Source organism: Python bivittatus, unplaced genomic scaffold, assembly GCF_059951505.1.
Source record: "Python bivittatus isolate LINGU-HERP-01145 unplaced genomic scaffold, Pbiv_v1 ctg000310_np1212, whole genome shotgun sequence".
NCBI lineage: Eukaryota > Metazoa > Chordata > Lepidosauria > Squamata > Pythonidae > Python > Python bivittatus.
This window is the reverse complement of record NW_028277054.1, coordinates 12,760,446-12,775,850: the sequence shown is the minus strand read 5'-3', so window position 1 is coordinate 12,775,850 and position 15,405 is coordinate 12,760,446. Positions and strand designations below refer to the sequence as shown.

At 42.3% G+C, this 15,405-nt stretch overlaps 1 protein-coding gene across 4 annotated transcripts in view; it reads right to left on the bottom strand.

The window, feature by feature from the left end:
- FGR (FGR proto-oncogene, Src family tyrosine kinase) overlaps positions 1-15,405 on the bottom strand; it is a 55,655-nt gene that overhangs the window by 18,268 nt on the left and 21,982 nt on the right. For all 4 annotated transcript variants that reach the window (XR_015796018.1, XM_088140140.1, XM_088140139.1 and 1 more), the window contains exons 2-5: positions 7,077-7,137; positions 2,115-2,377; positions 721-823; positions 18-116 (exon numbers count right to left, since the gene is read on the bottom strand). Coding sequence is in view for 3 of the 4 variants with exons in the window: in XM_088140140.1 (XP_087996266.1) it covers positions 18-116; positions 721-823; positions 2,115-2,364 (452 nt within the window). In the remaining variant the exon portion in view is untranslated. The remainder of the gene's footprint in view (positions 1-17; positions 117-720; positions 824-2,114; positions 2,378-7,076; positions 7,138-15,405) is intronic.

Genomic DNA, 15,405 nt, shown 5'->3' with positions numbered 1-15,405 from the left:
CAACTCCATGTACTTACTCTTCTGCTTGGATGGAGTCCACAGGGGCCACGTAATTGCTGGGGATGTAGCCAGTGGCTCCAGTGCTCAGGGAGCGTGCCTCCCACCAGTCACCCTCTCTGTAGTAAACCAGAAGGGAAAAACACAACGTAAGTGACCCCCTGCTTGGAGTTTCACCAGGAAAAAAGTACAGATGTCCAGGGAGCAGCTCAGTTGAAAGAAACAGGAAGCAGCTGGTGAAGAACGAGTTGACCTTTTGTAGAGCTATTGTCAGTCAAGAGTAGATCATATTGGACTAATTGCCCAAAAACCTCTGTGGGGGGTCTACCTTCCTCTTTTCACATTTGCAGGACACCCTCAATCCACAGTGAAATCTGTGAAAGCTAGGTGAGCACAAATCTCCCTGCAACTCACATGCTATCGCTTGTTTTGCATGTGAGCGCACCCAATATACATAAGCATATGAAGCTAAATTCAACCCATAGTTATCCCAGGTGTGCAGTTCCACAGACAGAAGTTAAAGGAGGCTGGGCCTTTTCACCTCCACTCTAAGTCTGAGAGTTGCTCTCTCTTTATTTATATCCTGCCAGCGATCCCCATGAAGAAACTGGAAGGGTTGTACATGGCTTGGCAGCCTCCCATCCAGACACTGCAAGTCAATGTTGCTTAGCTTCAGCAAGGAAGATGTTCCATGTGCCCATCACGTCAGAGCCCAATACTCACGTATTGTTGATGATGTGGAATTTCTCTCCTTTTACGAACGTCAGATCATCTTCTGTCCTGGCTTCATAATCATACAAGGCAATAAAAAGGGTGACTCCTCCACCTGCAAAAAGAGAGAGGGGCCATGAGAAGCTGTGTAGGACAAAGTCAGCCTAGGATGCATTGCCATTTATGTTATCCTGGGTCGACAGAAGACCCTCACCACCCCTCTTCTCTTGAATGGACAGAGATGGTGGAAAGTCATGGTGTCTTCTGATGTCCTGAAAATGTTCTCTTCTGCAAGATGGGCTTCTGTAGTTCTTCCTCTCAAACTGGTCTGGTACAGTTCCTGAGCTTATTTTATTATTTTATTTTCACAAAGTGCCCCTGAGTGTTACTGTTTTGGGGGTATTTGGTTTTGCCTACATGTCTCTCCATCACTCTGCTGTCCTCCTGGCTGCCCTCATTTCCCAGACTGAATAAGCCCCAAGAAAGTTCCCTCATGATATCTTGCCTTGGGATTTAATCAAAACCAGACCCCACACCTTACCCATCAGACCTTCACTGACGTTTGCCTCCCCTTTCCTTTGGGAAAAAAAATTAAAACAATCCCCACCCTACCCCCATTACCATTATTTGAGAATAGTTTTTTTTGAAGTTTAAGTAAATCACAAATGAACCAGTGCCATGAAGGTACTGGACTAGGAGGGGGAGAACCAGGTTCTAGTCCCTCAGCCCCAGAAGATCCTCGGGGGACTTTGGGCCAGTCTCTTCCTCTCAACCCAAGAGCAAAGATGGTGCAGTGGTGAAGGACCCAGGACTAGGACCCAGGTTCTCATCTTCTCTTAGCCACAGAAGCCTGCTGGGTGACTCTGGGCCTGCCACTCTCTCTCAGCCTGGACTGGAAAGTCTGTTGTACACTGCCCAGAATCACTTCTTGTGAGATGGGCAGCTATGTAAATTTGATTAATAAATAAATAAAGTAAAAAAAAAAAATCTATCTACCAACCCACACTTGAACCAGTGCGGTAGATCATGGCCCTTTAGTGACAGTGGGTGACAGGTCCTACAAGTCTGATTGTCTTTTAATGGTTGTTTTTCTTCTGGCGTTTGGGTGTTTTTTAAAATTGTATTATCATTTTTATTCTAGGCCACCCAGAATCATTAAAAGTTGGGCGGATTTACAAATTTCTAAAATAAAATGAATAAAAATAAATGAAGAGGCCTTCATCCAGCGGTGGACTGACTTGGACCGACAATAATAATACTAGCAACAAATAATCATCTTGAAAAGATGACCTCACATACCAAACACTATCCCAAAACACTAAACCAACTGAAAAAGAGGAGGAAAGGAAAATCTGAACCCACCCATCCTTCTCCTAGCTGGTGGCAGAGTTGTTGCAAAGACTGACCTGTGATCCCTATTGCTGGCATGTGAATGGAGGGTGCCGGGTAGAGCCCAGAGCCGCCAGGACCAGCTGGAGTCAAAGGCCCTGGTGTCCCTGGGAAGTTGTTGAAATCTGGGATGCGCGTGAAGCTGGGGGGGTTCTGCTGGGAGGAGTTAGGATTGTAGCAGGAGTTGGGGGGTGGGTTAATTGCCCCATCGTTGCTGTTATTCTGAGTTTGGTTTCCCTTCTTTTTCTTGCATTGCACACAACCCATTGCTGGGCAGCAGCTGCAGAAAGTGGAGAGAGAAAAAGACTGGTTTGTTTAACCGTAGCTTACTGAATAACCCCCAACTGATTTGACTCATACAACATGTGGCCCTCTATATTAAAGTCTGCAAACAGCGGTAGAGTGTTCTCCCTATCACACTAGGTTTAATCCAAACAAATTGCAACCTAGCTCCATCGGAGACTGTGCCATAGTTTGCCACAACACAGTTTGATTAAACCATTCTATGCTATAAACCATGATCCACAGAACACACTAAACCAAAACTAAATGAACCACATTTAGGTTTAGCATGAAGTGGGATGCCATGAGAGAGAAGCAGGAGAACAAGTGAAAAAAAGGAAGTGAGGATGGAGCGCTATGTTGAATTACAATATTCCAGGGAGAGAGTAGCTGCTGACCCCACCCCAACAATGTTTGGGACTTCGGTTCCCATCATCCTCATACAACATAGCCACTAGAAGAGGACTGTGGAAACTACCGTTTAAAGCATCTCTAGAACATCAGGTTCCCCAACTCTGATTTGATGGGAAGCTTAAAAAAAAAAACCTTTTACTTGGAAATGTATCAACATACCAAGCATTAAGAACACTTTCAGCATAAGATACAGTGAAGAAAAGAATTCTGTAATACTGAAAAGACAAATCCTTTTATTTACAGTGCTGCTTCATTGACACATGTTCTTGGTCAGTATTTGAACTGGCTCTTTTTTTGACACAGGGCTTGCAAAATGCTTCATTTAATCTCCTTAAATTATTTTGTCTGTAATGATACCCTTCCTATAATTTTCCCCCATTTTTTTTCATTTATCCACTAATACAGGAGTTTGTTGTTACTATCTTACTATCAAATTTGGATGATACCATTTTGCAATCTTCGAAATGTATCAGCCAGGATATCTGTATTTGTGGAGGGCTTGGCTTTTCTTTTCCCTAACTTTAATAAAGCAAAATTAACAAAAACAAATAAAAATGACATAGTAGCTCTTTGAGTGTACCCAAGACTGAACTGCAATGACCAAACCAGTGCATTAAACACACCCACCCACCCACCCACCCACCCACACACACAATTTGTTTAGTAAAGAATAATCAAAGAGGCATGAGAATCAGAACTGGAGCGGGGGGGGGGGGAGAAGATTGCTTCTCTCTCTCCAAAAATGGAGGTCCTCTTGTCAGATTCCTGGCCTCATTGATGTGGTAAGGTTGCCATTCGCCCATCAGAAAAAGGCAGAGATAATGGTGGCCATAGAGCTGAGAAGACGACAACACAATTCAGTATGAGGCTCAAAGGACAAGGAAGGAAAAATACACTTCTGGCTTTGTTTTTCTCAAGTACTGTTGAATTCAGTTGGGTTTTTCCCCATCCCATTCTTTCTTTCTGCTGTCTGTTGGTTGCATGGCAACCTGCTTGGCACATCAGTCCAAAGAGAAGGCATCTGTGTTGGGGAGAAAAGCTATGGATCACAAACCACATTTAGAAAGGTTCAGAATGACCCAAGGAGGCCAGGGATACTACCAGAGCAAGGCCAGGGAGCAGAAAGGGCACCATCTCACCATCACAAATGAAAGATGCTCCATCTAAAGAGGAAAAGCTATAAAACGTTTAGGTCTACTGTCAACATTTGTTGAATGACACCATTGAACCAGGTTCTCTTTCTCATCTTCCAAGATAAGCTGCAGCTTATCAACCTCAAAAGTGGAATTAATTAGAGGCTGTGAAAAGGACCAAGCTAGAACCTGGAGGAAAAGAATATCAAATGCAGGTATCTCAGCAAGAAGGAATTGGGTCCGACTTCATTTTTCCTACACAGCACCCTAGAGGAGAAGAACCACCTCAAGAACTTCTATGCTATGAGGAGAGATGGCTCTTTAGTAGCACAAAAGCAGAGATGCAGGTAGATGCACTGTATCCAAAAGGTCGCCTACTTTGGAGACAGGTATAAGATGGGGGCTCAGATGGAGCAGAATGGCGTTGAACTTACAAATAAAAGGAGAACAAACCTTATATGTCTTTCCATCCCATCTCCCTCCCTTCCCCCAGCCTAGCATCTTTTGGTAGCCCACAGTCAACCTTGGCTGATCTCAAAAAGGTAAGCAGCATCATATCTGGTTGGTACATACAAATACCTCTAAGCTTGACTGACAAGACAAAAAAAAAAAACCTCAGGAGAAAGAAAGCCACCTGTACTGTGGCCACATTCTGGGCATCACCAGAAGCTGAGCTCCACTCATAGGAGGCTTTATGTTAGGGACAAAAAACGTCGCTAAGCTCCTTAGGACAGGAACCCTTTTTCAGGCTAAAAGATATCTTTGCCCTTAGAATGGGATGGCAGAAAGCAGGACGTATTCCAAAAAGTGGATGGAGCCAAGAGTAAAATTATATTGGATTTAATTTAAGCATCCTTCAAATTCAGTTGATGAAATACAGTGAATATAACTACGCCCCCTTAAATTACTACTGATTCCCCTTTCCCACTCCAAAACTGGGAGTTAGACTGCAGTTTTTGAAGGCTGTATCCAAAGCTCTGGCAGCTGCAGTAAATCCCAACCTAACTTAGTCCTGGCTTAGTCCTGGCTTCCAACACAGTCCTTTTCATGGCCAGAGTGTGACTGATCCGCAAACATTTATATGAAAAAGCTTCATTGTATAAGGCTGTGTTCTGCTACGTTTTGGCACAGGAAAACCACAGGAAATGAGACTGCAGGGAAACTGGACTTCCCTCATTTATCTGCAGACATTCATGGAGGATCCAAAAAGCCAGTTTGGTCTAGTAATTAAGGCACCAGGCTAGAAAGCAGGAGACGGTGAGTTCTAGCCCTGCCTTAGGCATGAAAGCCAGCTGGGTGACTTTGGGCCAGTCCCTCTCTCTCAGCCCAACTCACCTCACAGGGTTGTTGTTGTTGTGGGGGAAATAGGAGGAGGAAGGAGTATTAAGTATTTTCACTGCCTTGAGTTATTTATAAAAATAATAAAGGCAGGATAAAAAAAAATTAAAAAGGGGTGTGAGTCTTCAGGGATAAGAGGGAACCACTAGAGATGTTTGGGGGGTTTCCAGGGTCCACCCCACCCCTTTGGGAGCTGAGGTTTCAGTTGGAGAGGTATCCTGGAGAAAGAGACTTATGACCAAACATTTTTGAAGGCTGAGGAAAGAGAGCATCTTGCCAGCTGGACAATATTCCCTACAATCCAAGGAACATAAAACTAGAGTGTCTTCTGATCTCTCTTGGCCATCTGGAGTATAGATGAAGAAATAAAAAGGGAGGGAGCACAGAAGCGAGGAGCAACTCTGCATAAAAATCAAAGCAATACAAAACCCCAGGCAAATCTGGATTATTTTAAGGTATTATCCTTACTCTTCTCTAAACTCAAGGCACAAATGTCAATCCATATTGGAAGGGGAATTTTGTTTTTGTTTTGTTTTAATTTGGGGATTTTGGATTGTGGCCAGAATTCTTTCCTGCCTTCAGAATGCAGATCCTTCCCTTGTTTTCAGAGGGGAGAAAGGCAAAAGCAGAATTGCATCCAGAGAGTTTCCAAGGTTAAGTTGGGGGTGGTAAGCATGGGGGAGCGAAGACTGTAGGAGGAATAAGCACAGAGCTGAAGATATGTCCTAATTCAGAATGACAGGGATCCCAAAGGCACCTGCTAACAGCAGCCCTTGGTTAGTAATGGAAGAGCATAAGGGGCATATGGAAATGCAGGCAGACAGCAACTTGGTCAAACTTCTCTTTCAGATACATGGTAGAATCCCAGGATATTGCTCAAAGAGGAAGGGGAAGGGGCACAGCATTGCAAATTCATCTTACCACTACTCTGCAGGCTTGTGATAGCCTCTGCACACAAGGTGTTTTTGTGGCAGTGAGAGATTCTAATGGAGACCCCACCACCTCTCTTTCCTTCAACCCCATGATGTTTCCATCAGTTCTATCCAGATGAAGCAGGGGCAATGCAGGATAAAATCAAGTGGAACGATAAAAAGCAAAGTGATAGGTAAATACGCATATGCTTTCATGGGTTCTCCACAGGGGAGAATTTGCCACCGCTTCCCGACAGCCGCGGTCAGGAGGGGCTCTGAGGACTGCAAAGAACAGATCTGGGGATACAGGTTGCCCATCCCTGTCATAGACAAGGTACATTCCTACCCTGGAGAAACAGATGGAAGATCTGGCACAGCAATAGCTTTCAGGGTTCTTAAGTATCTTCCTCCAAATCTGGAAGAAACACCAGATGCTTCATTTCATCCTTAAACCAGAACCCCTTAACTTTAACCCTCCTAAGCTGGAGGAGAGCCATTCATGGTGTTCTATTTTCCCTGGCAACCCTATAAAGTACCCCAGATCAAGAAACCAATGCCATATAGGTCTAAAACTACTTTTATTGTAACAGCTATAGCATTCTGGGAGTTGAAGTCCGTACGGCTTAAAGTTGCAGAGGTTGAGAAACACTGAGCTACAGGAACAGAATCTTGCAAGTCTGAATGTTCTCCCCCCCTCACTTTAGCTTCGTGTGAATTAAGGCGGAGCTTGTCCCATATGTTTTGTCAAATTCATTTCTTGGAATGGACTCAAGCCCCACTTAAGGTAGGGGCTCTTCCTCCTGTCCTTCAAGGCCATTTTCTATGCCCCCTACATTCCTCGAGACCAGTGGCATGCTCCATCCACCACCACCCCAACCCCCACGCCAGAGAAGAGGCTCACCAGAATGGGACTTCACGTCAGTTCACTTGTTCCATGTTTCTTGCTGGAGGAGAACAGGGGTCTAAGGAAAAATCAAAGAAGCATAATTACTTAGAAACCAATGCTGAATGATATGGCCTTATTTTGCTGCACTTGCCTGAATCCCCCAAGCTAGAATGCATGGATAAATATAAGCCAGATCTGCTTTACCAACTATATTAGCAGAGTAGTAGTTGCGTCTATCAATCTGGTTTATGGAATTTTATTTTAAAAATAGACTGGAAAATCCATGTTTCCATTTGTCAAAGCTCCACCAACAGACTTTTTATACACAAATTCCCTCACTGTATGTAGCCTTTAACATGTATCCCACAAGAAACCTTTTTTAAAATGCTAATTTTCCCTGTGGTTTTGTTTTGCTTTATAAACTTCCCAATTGCTTCTTAATCCTTTGTGAAATTTTATTTCTCCTTCCCTCCCTATTCCCTTCTCAGTTAAGGGTTGGCTGATAAAATGCCCTGAATAAATAAATAGATCTTTGAGGTCAATGGATATATTTGGAACTACAGGCACTTTTATAAAATATTTGCCACAGATCGCCTTGCCCTTGCATTAAATTGCAGCAAAGCTCAAATGGCTGATCATTTGTGCAAACTAGGGTTTGCGTTTATTTATTCATGATGTTTAAAACTTGCCCCAGTGCCCAAGTACCAGGCAGAGCTTGAGTTTAAATGCCAAAGGATAAAAAGTGTCTTTTGAACCCACCATTCTGTGTCCAAAATTCCTTTTTGCAAAAGGCAAATGGAAGAGGCTCAGAGAGAACCCACTTGCCCCCCCCCCAAAAAAATGCTGAATTAGAGTCTTAGCCAAAGTAGAAGGGCCACTTCAGCTTCAAATTCCAACTCACGCAAGCATTAATTCACAAGCATGGAGAAGGCAAAATTATTATGCTCAGAGAGGGACCAAGAAAGGCAACCAAATGAATAAATCAGTGAAACTGATGAAACACACACAGGGCACAGGTGAAATCCATTCCCTTGTTCTCTGCTATCTTGCTAGCTCTGGAGGAGGGAATGCCCATGTGGGAATGAAGGGGGTACACTTAAGAGGTGACAGGAGAGCGCCAAGGGCTACAACGGGCAGAACAATGATGCAAAATGGGTAATGGACATAGGCAGGCTTAATTTCTGCCAAGAATGGGTGGGAGACATGGGCCTCACTCCAATGTGGGGTGAACATCAATCCCAGGAGGCTTCTTAGTTTTTCGAGGAACTACACAAGAGGAAATGTCATAGGTGCCTAGGCCGCTATTGGAAGATGACAAAATGGGAACTTGACCTAGCATTTAAGAGCCCCTTTTAGGGGTTATATTATGCAATAACAGCAGTGAAACAGTTATTCCTCTGCATTATTGCATCCATTGAGAGTTGACCAGTGGCCCTTTTCTAGGTGACCCTTGCTGAGGAGAGATGGGCCACAGGACCACTTTTTGGATTGCTGTGAAGAATATTCTAGGCATCTAGCAGATAAAGTTGCTCAAATTTGCTTGGAGTTGGATTCTGAGCTGGCCTGATCAAGGTGACAGAGACCTAGTCTTGCTTGGTTAATTGGGAAGAGTTTGATCCTGCGACTCCTGAGGAAGTAGACAGGATCCTTGGCACTATTAACCCAACCACCTGTTAGTCAGATCTTTGTCCCTCTTGGTGGATGAAGGCCACCTGGGAGGTGACATGGAGCTGGGTCCATGAGGTGGTATTGGCCTCTCTGAGGGATGGGGTGGTTCCATCAGCCTTGAAGGAGGCGGTGGTGCATCCTCTCCTCAACAAGCCATTGCTGGACTCAACAGCCCTGGACAATTTTCATTCAATCTCCCCTTCCTAAAGAATGTTATTGAGAAGGCGGTGGGATAGCAGCTGCAGAGGGCCTGCTTCAGGAGAGATCTAAAGTCTTGGTTCTTTCCCCAGGCCTTGGATTCGGGTGCTTGCATGCCCATTTAGGCTGCAGATGACAGGGAGAGTGCTTTGCTTGTTCTTTCAGGGTGACTGTTACTCTTTTTATATAAAGTTGCTTCTTTTCTATGAAGCCGCCCAGGGTCATTTTGGAGTTGTCAGTCTAGAAATTTGTCTAGAAACAAACAAATCAACAAATAAATGCTGCTGAAAAGTCTGGTCTCAGTTCCCTGCATCCTGAAAAAGGTGCTCTACTCACTGGACTTTGGAGGAAAAAAAATAAAATATAATGAAAAAGGCACTGTACTTGCTCTCACTTTCCCCATGCCTGTCCTAATCATTTTGAGAAGCCATTGCTCAAAACTGCTCCCCACTTGGTGCATCAGCTCCCAGCTCACATGGCAGTGCCAAACCCCTTGCTCTGGCCCATCAAATGCACCTCGCCATCATGCCCAGTGCTGACTGCACAGTTGTCAGCCCAAATCACTGTCTGCTGACGGCTAGTCTGTGAAATTATTTTCCATGGTGGGTGCCTTAATACAATGGGAGCAAAGAACGATGAACTGAATTGGAATACCCTGTCTCAAGGGCACTTGATGCCCTTCACAGCGGCTCCGAAGGCAAGGGGGAAGGGAGAAAAGAGGGAGCCTTAAAAAAATGCTGGAAATAGCCAGACCCCCATCGTTCCTTAACCCTTCACTAAGCTGCACCGGGAGAGGCATGCACATGGAAAACTGTGTGCCTGCTCTGACATGATGCTCCTCCACATAGATCTGGCTGCAAAATCTGTTATTACAGAGATACCGGTTTCTACATGTACCTCCCTGCCTTCCACGGACAAGTCGCAACACCACTTTTGGCCATCATTTCATTTCTCCCCCAGGTTTTAAAAAAAAAAAGCCACGGAGAAAGTCTGAAAAAAATAGAAATTTGCCACCATTTCCCCAGCTGCAGAAATACCAGGAAGGCAAAGAAGAAGAAAAAATAAAAATAAACCCACAGGTGTGTACCCACAGAGGTTTCAAAGAGATTCTATCAACTAACAAGGAATAAAATCAACAGCACTGGAGAGGATGAAAGGAGAGAAGATTATTGTCCACTAGCCAGCTGGTGACACAACAGCTGATCTGATGGGAATATAAATATTGCTCGATCACCAAGTTGCAAGAGGACAGCCATGGAGCTTCTCTCTGGCCACAAATGGCCCCACACAGCAGATGGACATTTTCCAGAGTATGTGGGGGTACCAAGGAATGGCATCAAATGATATGGAAGTCTGGAACTCTCAGAATCAAAACCACCAAAATAAGCAGCCATAAAATGTTCAGCCAACAGCACTGGAACTTAAGACAGGAAGAAGCAAGACACGATCAGTAAAAAACCCACATATGAGGGGCCTTTTAATTAAACCAGCCGCAAAACAAAAAAGTGAATATAATAAACGAAAAGAATAGCTAGATATCAAAATACTACACAACAATGGGAAGAAAAACGGATTAAATCTATAAGATTTACACACCATGTTATAACCTAAAGGAAAACTGGTATAAAATGTTTTATAGATGGTATGCTACTGCATCAATAATATCTAAGATAGATAAATCATACAGCAATAGATGTTGGAAATGCCAGGAAACAGGAGGAATGTTTTATCACATGGAGTGGACATGTAAAAAACGGGAAAAAATTCGAAGACATACTATGCAGAAAATTTTGGAATTTAAATTCGAAATGAAACCATAACTTTTTTTATTAGGAATAATCTCAGAAAAAAATCAACAAGAAACATCATAATTTAATGAGACGTATATTACAGCAGCAAGAATACATTTTGCTCAACATGGGAAGAAAAATACAATTCCGACCATACCTGACTGGGAATTCAAACTTGGAGAATATGCAGCAATGGCAAAACTAATAGTATATAGACACTATTATACACATAAGTTTAACTAAATTTAAGCAAGAATTTTTCCCATACAAATATATCATGCAACATGGAAAAAATAATGATCTACAGATTGGTTTTTTAAGGGGGTCTAAATGTTTATAAATATTGCAAATTAGCAGATATATAAAAAGCAGGAGTCAGAAGCTCAACAACTTTTTTTCCTTTTCTTTCCTTTTTTTTCCAATTTTTTCCTTTCTTTTTTGCCATTTTTATTTTTTTTTAGTATTTTAAAACTGCTACATTTGTTTTGTTCATTTATTTTTCTTTTATTAACAGGTACAAAAATACAGGTAGTCCTCACTTACTGACCACAACTGGGACCAGCAACTTTGTCTCTAAGCGACACTGCCGTAAAGTGAACAATCATGTGACTATGCCCGACTTACAGCAGCAGTTCATAAGTTTTGGCTGCGATCATTAAGCAAATCACCATGGATTATTAACTGCAATGTCACGTGACCATGACCTGAGACTTCCTGCTGGCTTCCCCGATGACTTTGCTTGTCAGAAGACTGCTGTGAAGGTTGCAAATGGTGATCACATGACTGTGGGATGCTGTGACTGTCACAAATGCCCACCGGTTGCCAAGTGCCCAAATCGTGATCACATGGCCATGGGGATGCTGCAACAGCTGCAACTTTGAGGACCGGTCACAAGTCTCCTTATTCAGGACCATCATAACTTTGAACAGTGACTGAACAAATGGTTGGTGAGGGCTACCTATATAGCCATACACGCACACACACACACACACGCCATGCAAGAACACAATTGAGACTGAAACTGCTATTGTAAAACAAATATGTACGCTCTTCCTTCATTTTTTCATTTCATTATATATTTTGAAGAAAAGTCAAATAATTATGTTTGTAACATTAACATCCAAAACTGTAATTAATATTGATAGAATATCTTTATTTTTCCTCTTATCTACATTTAATACTCTGAGGCACCTAAATAGTAGAATATTAGGAATCTAAATATATTACATAAATATAATTGTGCCGAAATAACATATTGTGCTAAAACTAAGAAGATGGAGCAATAAATTTAATAATAAGTTAAAAGACTGAGCTAGTTGCATATTATGGATATACTTTTATAGTATAGTTTTAGTTTCTACAAAATTCACTCATTTATTCATCTGTCTGTCTGTCTGCCTATCTCTTAATAGCACTACTATATTTTGGGCTGTACCTTACCATGCCTTCTGGTTGTTATACTTACCAATAAATATGTACTTATACATAAAAAAAGATTTTGGTAAAGCCCAACTTTTCTGGAGGGACTTCAAAGAATGATGAATGATTGTCGTGGATTTTTTTTTTTTTTTTGTATCATGCAATTGTAATTATTATTGTTGGTTTTGTACTTGTCATGAATAATATATTTTGTACTACCTTGTTTGGGGGACTAGTTTAATTTTACCATGGAGGTTTTATTATATTGTATGGTTGTTTTTGTAAGCCATGGTGAATCTGGAAAGATTTGTAGCATTTGGTGGCAAATGTAATACGTAAGTATTTTGTAAACAGAACGCATATGGAAGGGAGGAAGCCTTTCCTTGCCAAAGTAACTCATGAGATTTCAGATCTGATGCAACAGGACTGTCATGGCTTCCCCTTGGGAAGTCCACTTGTGGAACCATAAGTCCTGAATACTGATCTCAGAAACTATCAGTCTGAGCAATGGGCTCTATTAATGGGACATTTCTCTTCTGAGCCCAGACCATTTCTAAAATTCCACGGGTAGTCCAATCTCAGAGGGCAAGCTGGAGACAGAGAAGAGGATGACAAAGAAAAACAGGGGGAGGAGGAGGAGAAGGAGCTGGTCCATCTTCCTGATTAAGGCACCTTGATTCATAATCTGTTGAGCATACTTCATTTTTAACTGCCACTGAGACTGAATATGGCCTTAGAAACATGGGTAAAAAAAAAGTTGGTCTTCTCTATTCCACCCTGCTGAAAAGGAATCTCCTGTCTATCCAGCAGCCACCGAAGGAAATCACTCATTTTCCAACACAGCAAACCAAGCGGAAACAGTGTCTCCCCACCCATTTTTGTTTTTAGCATATATTTTCTGGACTCAGATCATGTGGAAACTACTCTGGCCGAAATCCAGTCAGATGGTCCAAAACTAACTCTTATGGTTTCATCTGCATGTCATCTTCACTTTCATATTTCACCTTACATTGTTTCCTACCACAGTATTATAACTACGGCATCATATCTCTCACCCCATTCACCATGAAAATGCAGGACACACTTCGGCACCTTTTTCTGTGGAGGAGCAGAAGATCACAGGCCATCAAACCAGGTAGCTGAGTGTAACTCTCTTAACTACAGTTGCTGGGGAGAAAATGTTGTGAGAATTAGAGTCTATAGGACTTGCTGCGCATTTTGCCCAAGCATTTGCCTAATTACTGCTGAGTGAAGCTTTGATTTGATCCAGCAAGTTTCTCTTTTCTTTTTGGAGGCCAAGTAGGAGAGGGGTGAAAATTCAAAGAATGATTACTGCATACGGACTGTTAAGAAAAAAGAAAGCATCTTTAAAAATCTTTCCACAAACTTCCACAAAAGACGAAAACAAAGGGAGATGCCACAAAAATATATCTGATAAACCACCATACTGGCAACCTATGGGTCGGTTCACACATATCAGCCGTAAAGTGGATTGTCCGATTTTAGCTTAGCATCTTCTGTGAACTCAGTCACTGTTATTTATTCAATCAGCCATGGTCATGCACACCAGGGCTCAGAGCAGTATGTGAACCCCACTGGTACTAAGACCAATCTGCTTTGATACTAGGCTCCAAAGACCCAATTGGACAGCTAAAGTCATGGACATCTCATTCTTTTGGTTTGACTCAGGCAGTCTTGCACTTTCCAGCAGCCCAAACTGCAACTGATCAACAATGACACTTCTCAGAAGGAGAGAGGAAGGTGATAGGATGTGGGGCTACAGAACTCAAAGTGATTGTGTGGTGTGTACACAGACCATTTCTCTAAAATGCTTCCTGCTTGGTTCTGGGGGATGCTTTGAGTGATTAAGTAACCACAGCTGGGGTTGCATGATACAAGCTAAGTCAATCACTTCTATGGGTCTGCAGAGAACCATTAACTAGTCATTTGGGTTAAGTTCATTTCATGCACTTGGCTAAGGTATAATCAGCTAGATTGTAATTTAGTATATCATGCAAACATGGCCCAGAAATTTTCATACAAGTAAACTGAGATTCTGAATTCAGATGCTATACATAAAAGGTAGAAAACTGAAACCTTCCAGAGGTTGCATACAAGTTCTAGAATTCCATATCATTGGCCATGCTGGTTGGGGCTGCTGGAAATTGTAGTTCAGCAGCTTCTTGAGACTCAAGGTTCTCCCATCCATGAATTAACTACAACTGAATTTAACATGATTTATTTCAAAATAAAATGTGCATAACAAAGTCCGTGCAAGGACCGTGGCCAGAAGTTTATTTTAATCATAAACTGTGTCTAAGTAATAAGAGATTAGGTTTAGACACTGCATTAAATCATAAAACATGAGTTACAAACACCAAAGGCTGTGCCCACAAATTGCGCAAACCTCAAAGTAAATAACCATGTTATAACTTTGGGATGTGCAACCCTAGCCAATTATAATGGTCTATTCAGAGCCTGATAAAGATTGAGGAGACAGTTTTGAAAACAACCTCATGTACATTTTTCAGTTATCTAGGAAAAAAGCTGGTTTACAATAAAGCTGCTTGGAAAAGACCACCCTAGCAAACTAAAAGCTAAATTGGGCTTTAAAGTGAAAGAAATCCAGTTGCCGACATCCCTGTAACTTTGTCCCATTTACCAAGACTCTGACTGTTCCTTTAAAGCCAAGGTTTTAAAATTCTAGCTTAGCACACATATCAATTCAGCCAGCGTAAGGCAATTACCTATGTTTTGAAAGAAAAAAGCAGATAGTCAGTAAAGTTTGGGCACTTTATAAGTGGTGGTGATGATGATGATCATTGTTATCTGTTATTACTATACCAGCTCCTACGGGGAAGTAGCAAAGAACTGCTCTGAAAGATTCGGGAACTCTGTTCAGGGTAGAACAGCAACCACTTTGCCTCCTGATGTTGAGTGACCCAGCCCTGACAATCAAGAGCTCAGCTGAACTCCAAAATGCCTCTCAGACAAGGGCGCCCCAGGACATGCTTCCCCGCCAAGGTTTGCCATGAATACAAAAATAGGAGCCGAGCTGGACGGGAGACACAACAGCTACTGTTTAGCGGGCTAATGTGCTGTAAATACCTTCTCTGTCTTCCTGTGCTGCTACGCTGGGCAAAGTGGATTAATGTCTGTCTACCCATCACCAGCAGTTTCCTAAAGAGTTAAGTCACTGATGGAGAAGTTCTCTGGTACTCACATAGGGAGGAGGTCAAAATAAATTTGATTTGGGGCCAGTCCCTCTC